This window comes from Carya illinoinensis, chromosome 13 (assembly GCF_018687715.1).
Source record: "Carya illinoinensis cultivar Pawnee chromosome 13, C.illinoinensisPawnee_v1, whole genome shotgun sequence".
NCBI classification, from domain to species: Eukaryota; Viridiplantae; Streptophyta; class Magnoliopsida; order Fagales; family Juglandaceae; genus Carya; species Carya illinoinensis.
This window is the reverse complement of record NC_056764.1, coordinates 21,211,898-21,223,620: the sequence shown is the minus strand read 5'-3', so window position 1 is coordinate 21,223,620 and position 11,723 is coordinate 21,211,898. Positions and strand designations below refer to the sequence as shown.

Genomic DNA, 11,723 nt, shown 5'->3' with positions numbered 1-11,723 from the left:
TTTGGAAGAGGTTGTGTGAAAATCTAAAGCATGGAGAGCTAGAAGCCTAGAATTGGTTGGTCTTATCTTAAGAAATTTGTGGAGTAGAAGAAATGCTTTCATTTATGACAACAAGTTTGACAAGCCAGAGCTGGTTATTAAGAAAGCTGATGAGCATATGGAAGATTACAAATCTGCTTAACAGCGTGGTAATACAAGCCAACATGGTAATACAATGGGGGAGAGAATGAAATGTAGCAAGCTAGATGAGCAATTTATGAAGGTTAATTGGGATGTTGCAGTGGATGCTAAGGCTAAGGTTATAGGTTTATGAGTGATTATTCGAGATTCTAAAGGAGATGTTCAAGCTACAACCTCTAATTGCTGAGGCAAGAACATTAAGAAGAGTTATGAATTTATACTCTGATGTTGGTTTCTCAAAGGTCATTTTTGAAGGAGATTGTTATGGCTTCCAACAACCAACAGGATAGATGGACTGAAGTAAGTCCTATGATTTATGACATTTAGACTATATTGAAGAATATATTGGGCTGGAAGGTTCTCTTCAATTATAGGGAGACCAACATGGCTACACACATCTTAGCCAAACTTGCTGTTTCTCTATCATCGGAGCACATATGGATGGAGAAGTATACTATGCAGGTTATGAGTGTGGTTGCAAAAGAGAAGCTTTGTAATAATTGAATTCTATTAATAAAAGCAGTGACAGTTTCCTCTCAAAGAAAAAAAAAATTATGTGACACAAAGAATCTATTCCCAAGTCTGTTTGTGCCTTTTATGTTCAAACTAAATATGGAGTGATGTGTGGGTCATGCTACCCATCATAAATACACAACCTTTATAATTGTTCTATTCGCATTTTGTGTAGTAAAGAGAATTTTTCGTATATCCAACCTTCTACTATGCTCTTCAATAAAATTTTGGCAAGATGTTTAGTAGCCTTTCACTCTCGTCTAGCTAGAGTTTATCAAATTTACAATTCTTGCAATTTTTATCCTAATTTGAACATAGATTCTATCCAACATATTTGAAATTTTAACAAGGCTGAGTAACAAAATATCTTTCCATTAAGAAATAGTACACATAATTTTGGCTATAGAGCCTCCATGCATGAAAAATGGTACTTACCTCTCTTTTCTAGATGTAATGTTGTTTAGGACGACAAAACAAGTTAGGAATATTGATTTAGGGCCGCAATACATTATAACTATTGGATAATCCCTCTCTGTTTACTTGAAACCAATTGCACTCTTGTTTATTGACTATCACCAAAAATCACATGCCTTTTTAATCTTCTCACCATAGCCAATTCAATTAACTGAAAATTGGTTATAGCTCCAAAAGTTGCAACCAAATTAAACCGATATATTTAAATAAAACTCAGCTAAGAATGAACAAACTTATCTTCATTCAATTGTTACAGTATAGATTATAAAAGGGCTTGAGCCTTAGTTTTTCTGAATCAAACTTGAGAATGAGGACGTTTGGAGAATCCGAGAAAATCAAGATTTGGGATTGTGAGAACTGCACCAAAGACTAGTAGGAACACATCACTTAGTGACGACTTAACCATCTTATCCACTTGAGATTGAGATCATGTACTTGAGGGAAGATCAAGTTAACGTTCAAACCAAAGTAATAGCATGCTTGATTAATGACCAAAAATCACATTGTACAATTGGTTTGTGCTAAAATACCAAAACCAAGTATGGAATGCTCTTTATCTTGAAACAAAATACTAGATCCTTATTTTGGTGCAATAAAACTCCAAGAAATATGCAATAAAACTCCACGTCATCACTGTCTGGAATGTGACCTTGAATGAGTAATTATCCTTGATGAGTAGACAATATTGATGATCTAGACGTCATGAGCATGATAGCAGCTTGGGCACGCTCCTCAACTGCGCAACTAGACTTTGCTTCATCATATGAAATCGTTGCCCCAAAACTGTCTCAATCCATGCAGATGGTTGGGTGGAGGGGAAGATAACACTCCTCATGAGGTAAGGCCTTCCTCTCGTATCCTACCTCATTTTTATCTATATCTATCACATAGGTGTGATGGTGCTCCAATCACTCCATCTCCTGCCAGTAGGTAGTGGCTTGCCTATCAAGTTGGATGAGTCACCTCCTCCGACATTCTTCTCTCATCTCCCACACTATCTACGCAAAAAGTGTTAACTTCCTTGTCTTTTGTTTTGATACCATGGAAACTACAAAAGATAGAGTCAATAAAGGAAACGAAACTCACAACACAACCAAACATGGGTCCATAACAAATCTAAGAAGAAACATATACTTTATTTGATATCCAAATAAATGAAGTACAATGACTGACTGACGCAATGCAACCTGTTAAAATGTGAACACAAAAATTGGCTGAGCCTTGATCATAGAATAAACATAAACTATACTATGATCCAAATAGATGAGAGTACTTGGTTTTAATATCAATTTCTCTCTCTCAAGTTGCTTCTTGGACATTATGATTTTGCCACAGTACTTTGACTCGTGGAATTTTGCGGTTACGCAATTCCTTCTTCTCAAATCAATGAAATGCACTGGTTTTTCCTTGTAAGTTAGGTTGGATTGAAAAGGTATATTCTTGGGGCCTATGACTTTTGGTGTCTAATCCCTAAAGCTCTTCTTCAGCAAGGACACATGGAATACATTATAGATTCCATGGAAGACAGGTGGTAACTCCAAACGGTACACAACTACTCCAATTTTTTCCATTATCTCATAGGGTGTGGCACCCTGTCCTTCATGAAAGACTAGGTAAGGTATTGTGGTGCTAAGGATGTTGGCTGACTGGTTAACACCCAAAAGAATGGTCAAGCATGTAGTAATTCAGAGAAAAGTACACGTGTATAGAATTGGTTCAATCACAGCCGAAATATAAATGGGACATGGTAAAATATCAATGTGATCAAGCATGTACGTACTTGTGACGCCCCCGAACCCTGCTTGGGATTTGATAGAAACTGAAGTATTGGGATATGCAAAATATGGCTACATGCTCATTGTTCATGACAATTAACATACAATGCACCTAGTGTTTTTCTAGCAGTTTGTAATAATCGTAGTGGAAATATAACGTAAGATGGTAAAGTTTTGAGCAAAGTAGTATGGTACCAAATATCCATCTATTAATTTGAAATGTATTTATTGAAAATCTCTAAATACAAAATATCCCCCCCCCCCCCCCCGCGCGTCTCTCAATACAAAATATGGGTCCCCCCCTTTTCCTAAAACCATCAAATAATTCATAACATTATAACTATCACATTCTAAGTGCACTTGCCTTTTGGCTTAGCATTCTCTAGATTTCCTTGACTCGCTCTAAAACTCTTGCTATAAGAATCATGACCTTTTTAAGGATATCGTCATTTGTAGGATGGGAAATAGATGCTGAACACCTCTTGACCCTTCAAGTATCTTCATCCTTACGCTCTTCAAACTTACCTTTCCCCATCTTGCTCACTATCCTCAGGGAAAAAATCTGGTTGTAAGTAATTATGTGCACCAATATGCACACTCATTCAATGTGATTGGTCAGAAAATTAGATTTTAATGAAAATAGTGCAAATTTGAATTTTGAATATGAAAGCAGCAGTATTGGTACACAGATTGGTACGTGAATTTGCTTGTACGTAGCAAAACTCATCCTTGTGACTTGTCACATCTTTTACCATTCTGAGGAGAATGGTAATGGAAACTACCTCAGTGTAATTTCAAGAATCTCAGTAAGTTAAACTAATAACATACATAGGGATAACATAATCATCTAAGAGGCAAACACGATTATGAATGCATGAGTATGGATGCAGGGTTTTGCAAAGACATATTTTTCTCCCATCTAGACTCCTTTTAAAAAACACTGAACATGTGACAGATAAAACTATTTTCCATTTTCTTGTAACACTTATTGTTTATCACATATAATAGAGATCAATATAACAATATGGGTGAACACCTCACAGCTTCCCTAAGCATCATGGGCTCTTTACTAGTTAGCACATCACATTACCGACCCTTTGATCGGGTGTAGGTACGTCTAATGTTCTTATCAATATGATATAGCAATTCTCAAATTCACCTTCACTGTAGTTCAATATGTTGCACCCTCTACCATTAGGCACTACTCTACTCTATAATTCTTTGGAAAGAACTCATTCAAAGTTTGTTGACTATTCTTTGTCAACATATGGGCTACCATTTCTAGTTTAATTACTCTAAAGTGGACAAGGGAGTTTTACTATAATATTCTCCCATCTTAGCATTGGGGTCATGTCAAAAGCCATTTTTAATGCACAATCTAAAAATCGTGTGACATGTGTAACGATTCTAACCTCCGCTTGGGATGAAATGGAGACTTAGAGCATTAGGACATGTAACACAAGGCTACATACTCTCGTTCATGATATATAACATGCGATGCAACCTAGCATGCTTCTAGTAGTAGGCATTAAATTGCAGCGGAAGAGGCAATTTGTAAAATTTTGCTCCAGAACGAAACTAAACATCCTAAAGCTTCATTTAAAAATACTTAACGCCTTACGTAGATGTCCCATATATAGGGCAATAGTTCCAACATTTTTATGGAGAATATATCTCCTTATTACAGACTTGGTTAATTAGGGGCTTCAAAAAGAAAGATTTTAAAGTGTCTCTTGGATGCGTTGAATGTCAAACAGGACCATTTCTAGGAATATCACAATTAGGTCCGATTTACAGTCAAGGTCTGATTCCCCTTCAATTATCTTTAGCTAAGGGTTGGAATTCAACACCCTCTTTTAGTCCTGTTACAGCTTCAACCATTCCAAAGGAGAATGGTAGTTTGGACTACCATAATGAGATTCCTTGAAATTTTAGTAAGTTAACAACCAACATATGCAGAGATAATATGAACGTGACAGATAATAAACATGCAATGCTTGTGTATGATGCAGAAAAGAAACTATATTTGTCTCCCATCTAGATTCTTCACAATTTCTCAGAAAACTTTGATACACATTTTCTTATAGAGAACCTTTGTCATTTCAAAACATTTCATATCTCTTTTCAAAATCATTATTAACATATGATAACATGGCTCCCCATATGCATTGTGAGTACCTACCAGTGACCATAGTTCATTGGAAGCCTATTGCGAATAAAATGAAGAGATAAAGAAAAGGAAAAATGACTGATGAAAACGATATAAGGGAAGTAGGACTCAACTACTCCAAAGAATGAAATAGATTTTTTATAAAATGAGAAAATCTCTAAAAATCAAGGAAGATGATTGGCTCCCTCTATATACAGGAACAACACTTTCTTCAACCTCCCCCGATTCCTATTTTCTCTATTGTATTGAGAGGTACGAGATGTCATGAAAAATTATAAAATCATCAAATATAGTAGATTAATTCACCCCAAATAACCTGTAAATGTAGACTTTTATATATCTCAATATCTCTCTTCATTTATATTTTATATGCTTTATTTATTATGTATTTTAATTTATAGATGAGCATCTAGTATCATATCGACACCCAAACTATCAGCTTATAAGATCAGTCAACCGTATTGTTGGGTTTCGATCCGTTCGGAAAAATGCTTCAACAACTATATACTAATTTCCTGCAACAAGACGTGGAGTGAATGAGAACGGCACGCTTTTAACGTGCATGCACTTTGCTTTGACTGCAAATTGTGTCTATCCGTGACTTGGTCAGCTTAATTAGTCCGAGAAAAATAATGAAAACGGGGGACCTAATAACTATATACACCAACCGTCTTCTTAATTAGTTGGTAATTAGTAATCTTTTGGACAAAGAGTGCGCGGAAACCAAGATTCTAAGCGGACAAATTAAGGCTTCATAGAAATTGATTGGAAAATTCTATATACCATACTACTATTCTACTTTTATTTCATTAAATATGATGTAATATATTTATCACTATTAAATAATTATTTATTGCATACTTTTTTATTATTTAACGGTAATAAATATGTCACATCTTATTTAAAAAGAAGAAAATATGATATATAGTATTACTCATGAATATAGGAGCGTACGTATTATAATTATTTTTATGTAATTCATCTATAGTTAAGAATTACATAAAAATAATTTTAGAAATTACACAAAAATAATTGTACAAACTAACGTGATTTTATGTACTCTATCAAATCTATTTTATAATAAAAAATTAATTTATAATCTAATAAATCAAGTCATCAAATTGTGTCAATTTATAAATTATTTTTATATAATTATTTTATAACGAGAATATTTCTCATTTTTCTTTTCTCTTTTCTTGCCTAACCTTACGTGCAATTCAAGCGCGTTTAAAGACAAGACTTTTATCATTAATGACATGATGACTATATTCAAAGCTGGTTACCTATATATAAAAGATAAGTTCTTTTACTTACAAAGCGACTTTATAAAAATAAATTTATATATATATATATATATATATAATTGTTATCATTTTATATAATATATATTTATTTTATAATAAAATTAATTTTATAATTTAATAAAAAACATCAAATAACCTCAATTTATATATTTATATATTTAAATCTTTACTCGTAAGAGATTTCATAATGGTGAAGTGTATATCTAAAATATATAAAAATAACTTTAAATTAAATTTTTTATAATTAAAGGTTGGAAAAAGAAGGAAGATTTCTCGTTTCAGGGGTAAAAGTACTTATAACTGGTCACGTATACTCGGGGGCGGCATGCATTTGACTCCATTGCTTCTTTCCACAACTGTACGTTATTTAAAAACAACAGCATTTTCTTATTACCCTGCCACTATATATAATGACGCCCACTCTCCCCCCACCTATGCCCACTTCAATTATATCTCTCTCTCTCTCTCTCTCTCTCTCTCTCTCTCTCTCTCTCAACTGGTTATATACTTTTCGTGTTCCTTCTTTGTTTCTTTCTTTAAGCTAGCTAGCTCTTGAGTGGTTTCGGGCTGACATGGGACGCCAAGAAGTACTCGCCGGGTATGATGATCATACCAAGATCGCAAAAAGGAAGAGCACCAAACGCCAAAGGCCCATGGCCCCCTATGGTGTTATCCTCACTTCTAGCTCATCAAGTACTGGTTGTGCTATACCCGGTACTGCCAGTAGCGATGTTGATGGTGGCAGCGGAGGTGGATTTGGATCCTATGGTTCAGTTTCGTCAGGAACAACTTCTGAGGATGTATATGACAGCACTGATCATCAGGAAGACGAAGACATGGCTAATTGTCTGATACTTTTAGCCCAAGGGGATGCTCCAAGGCAACCTCTCCAATGGAATGATCCGATGGAAAGCTTTGGAGTCCGAAAGTTCTCTGAGACGGCCACCGGCAAGGGTGGGTTCTATGTCCATAAGTGCAAGACTTGTAACCGGACTTTCCCATCGTTTCAGGCTCTGGGCGGGCACCGGGCAAGCCACAAAAAGCCTAAAGCCATGGTGGGTCAGGAGATAAGAAAAGCACCAATAACACCGTTCACAGAATGCCCTGAAGAAGCACGATTCAAAAGTAGTAGTTTTAGTCCTTCAAAACCTGTCCAAACAGCCAATATTAAAGGTATGCATAGTAACAAGGCCAAAATCCATGAGTGCTCCATTTGTGGCTTGGAGTTTATGTCTGGTCAAGCGCTTGGCGGCCATATGAGGCGGCACAGGGCTTCAACAAGCTCTCAAGTGGCCATGAGCATCGACGCAATTAGCACCACCATGGAAGCTGAATCCCAGCATGTTGAAATCAAGCCAAGAAATATTCTATCTCTGGATCTTAATCTCCCGGCGCCGGAAGAAGAGACTACGTTGAAACTTACAACGGCCCAGCAAAGCGGCCTTGTCTTGATCTCCTCTCCGGCCTTGGTGGATTGCCATTACTAGGTAGAAGAGGAAGAGATTGTTGATATAAGTTTTTTTTCTCAATGTGAATTATATTATCGTTAGTTTAATTTACTATTACTTAAAATCATCAATTCTTTGAATTCTTTTTTGTGGTATTTGCTGGCTGCACTGATGATCGATTTGTTGTAGTTGAATACTTTGAGTAAGCAAGTGGTCAGTGTTCATGGTTGCCTTTCATTCACGAAAAGCGAGTGATGGGGCATCTTTTACTATATATATATATATATATATATATTTCTTTTTAATTGACAAGCTCTTTATAAGTGGAAGAGCGATGTGAAACACGAGAGAGAGCGAGAGAGAGAGAGAGAAAGAGAGAGACTAGGGCATGGCTAAGGGTCTGGCAGCACCACAACCACAACCAAAAGTCGTGGATTAGGTTCCTTTTCTGTGTTCTTTTGCTACAATAAAGTTAAAAACTCTCTCTCATGACTATAACACAGCTGCGTGCATTAACACGGGGCCAGTTTCATTAGATGCCAATAGAGAATAATAAATGGATAGCAAAGCTGAGTGAAACCGCCCCTTTCATTTGTATCCGCCCAACTCTTTTATTTATTTTAGCCATTGTATTTTCTCCACTCATTCAATTAATAATAATAATAATTAAAAAAAATTGATTTCTAGTTGCTAATGTATACTTTTAAAAGAAATATTATATTTCATTCAGTTAAGTCGCTTCCCTAGCTCGATACTTATTCTGCCTCCAATAAGTATATATGCTATATATATATATATAAAAATGATATTTACAGTTATGAGTGTGCAATGGTCGCACAACCACTTTGAAAAAAGTAAATAAATACAGAATTCCTAGGAAAAGATAAATAATTTTTTAATAATAAGATCATTTTTTTTTTCAAAATGACTGCACAATACTTACACATTTCACAAATATATATAATATATACATAAACTATGCTCATATTTATAATTAATCACGTGTCTTTGAAAAACATAATAATAACCTTATCGCACTCTGCATATATATGGGATTTTGTCTAATTACTTGACTAAATTGGATGGTCGAACTTCAAAACAAATATAGGTATATAAGAGTTTTTTTTTTTGGCATCTCTTGAATTTCGACGCAAAAAATTTAAATTACAGCGTAATAAATTTTCTTTTTATGTCACTCTAATTTAGACACAAAGACTTCAAATTATGCTGCAAAAGTTGTAATAACTATTCAAATAACCGTTTGGCATTAGTTACGTCGAAAATTAGTAACCATTTTAAAAATAAATCAAATATTTTATTTTTGTGTCGATTTTCAAAAGGACGGAAATATTTTAGACACAAAAAATCATTTTACTTGTAGTGTATATTACGTGAAGCACTATGTAATAATTAAATATTGATTGAATTTAATATTGGTTAATATTGTGTCCATTTTACTCTGTATTAAATCATTATCAAATTCAATGAATTAATTATAAAGGATCTCAATTGCATACTAATATTGTAACAAATTAAGCTAATACAAGAAGTCCTAATACGTGAGTACGTACTACGTAGAAGTAAAACCGTTTACAAAATAAATTGACTAGTTCTCATGTAGAGGATAAAGTAGTACTCCTTGCTTGAATATTAATTATATATTTTCTAATAATCTTCTTTTTTCTGTGGTGCAACTCATTTTGATCAGCTAGCTCTAGGCCAGCAGTTACACCTAATGAACCAACCGCATGTACGTGTATCATGACTTATTTTTCAAGCATCACTTTAGCTAAATATGAGAACGTCTCTCTCATGGCGTCTTGACCATACCATGCACGTTGATATTCCCTAGAAAGATACTCCTAACTCATCCACAAGCATTTTGTTATAACTTGAGCTCCATTGATATCGAATTTGGACCCACCATCTGTTTTTAATTTGTCAGGATAGCTCACACATACAGCAGGCCAGTAGTACTACTGGAATGAAATTTCGGTCATCCATCTATATTCCAGCTGACCATTGAGGCTAGGATTTTAGTACTCTCTTCACAATCATAAGAACTTTAATTGGAGGCCGCGCCTCTTTCCTCTCAGTCATGTTTAATAATGGTAAATATAAATGATCTATTGCTCAACTAGTATGTGATGTTGTACACATCAACTACGCGAGCGAGAGAGAGAGATAGAGAGAGAGAGTTTGAGTCACTTACACTTCTATATAGGTAGCTTGCGTAAGAGTTTGTTATGTGCACGTTTTTGGTGAATGCCGGCCGGTCGATTAAGCGAACGACATGTGGGTAGAATGCGCGAGATGTCCAAATACATGAAGAGAGGGAGTCAGGATCGTCACTGACAATGGCAATATATCCCGAAAGTAGCTAGGGTTACCTTGTGTTCTGGGCTATTAATTGTCGCGTACGTATATCACATGACACATGATAGCAACAATTGAGGCACGAGACTCGACGGGAAATTAAGCAATTTGAGTTACTTAAGGCCAGATCATGGGCCACAAAGAAAGAGAGAGGCCCAACAGAGAATACATATCCCAAACACAGATTCAACTCTATCACATTGACACTTGGGTAACTCTTGTGCATGGAAAATGCTACATTTATGGATAAGGTAGGCGTGAGAAAGACGTCAGCCGAGACAAGTACTTACAAACTATAAACTGGGCTAGTGAGAAATAGGAAAAAAATAAAGCCACGTACCCTATACGTGGAACGGGAATATCTTGATCCATATAAAAACAATTGATTGCGTTCGAATTTTGTGCCCATTTGTCCTCTATATTGTGTTAAAATTATGTAGGTGCTACCCGCATATGTAAGGGGTGGGGACACCCCTTTCCCGCACCCCACTCCCGCATATGCGGGGATGAAAATTTTATCTCACATCTCGCCCCTGTGAGGTTGGGGTGGAGCCCCCCGCTCCGGTGTCGGGAGGTATTTGCCACGCCCCCTACCCACTTCAAGAATATCATATTTTAATGGATTTAAAAAAATTTTTATATCTAAAAATATTATTTTTAGACCCAACTTATTATATAATTAAATCGTAAATTAAAATTTATATATATAATAATAATTTAAAAACTAATAACATAAAAATTATGTTACTAATTTTTTAATTTATTAGACTTGTTTATAAGAGTCACAGTAAGTCTTATATTGTTCAAGTAAGACTCTTGTATGGTCTTAGAGTTCTATATAAAGGAGGCCTAGAGTGCTTACGCCATATGCAATCTTGTGATGAACAAGTCTAACTCTCTTGTGACTCTTGTGACCAAGTTTAACAAATTGTAATATATATTTATATATATATATATATATATATACAATTTGTAAAATATAAAAATATATTTATAAATATAAATATAAAGTATGGGGTGGGGGAAAAGTGGGGCGGGGTTGAGACCTGCCCAGCCCCTTCTCCCGCTTAGTGAATTTCATGCAGGGCAGGGGACCCCGCCCATGTGGAGGTGGGGCGGACCCCCCGCTGCCCACCCCTAAAATTATGGGACTAACCGCTGGTGCACATTTTTCGTTGTCATTTTTGCCCTTGAGATCGGCAGTCCATTTGGCTTCTAATTGGACTTTACCATTTGGGATTGCTAATTCAACAAGGATGCTCTTCATCAAAGTTATTTTCAAAATTTGATAAAAAGTACAAGTTTTTTATAAATCTAAAACTTTCATATTCATAATCTCACATTAGATTAGCCTTTGGATTCATCAAAATAATAATATAATATTATTTTTCTAAAAATAATATTTTTAATTTATTTTTTTCATATTTTACAGTTACACTAACCATATCTTAATTAATAATTTAATTTGATATTGTTTTTTTTA

General features: G+C 35.1%; 1 protein-coding gene across 1 annotated transcript; it reads left to right on the top strand.

The window, feature by feature from the left end:
* The first annotated feature begins 6,848 nt into the window (after positions 1–6,848).
* On the top strand, positions 6,849–8,111 carry LOC122291293 (zinc finger protein ZAT5-like). The gene has a single exon (XM_043098965.1). The coding sequence runs from the start codon at positions 6,989–6,991 to the stop codon at positions 7,901–7,903; it is 915 nt and encodes a 304-aa protein (XP_042954899.1). The 5' UTR covers positions 6,849–6,988; the 3' UTR covers positions 7,904–8,111.
* Positions 8,112–11,723: the final 3,612 nt, after the last annotated feature.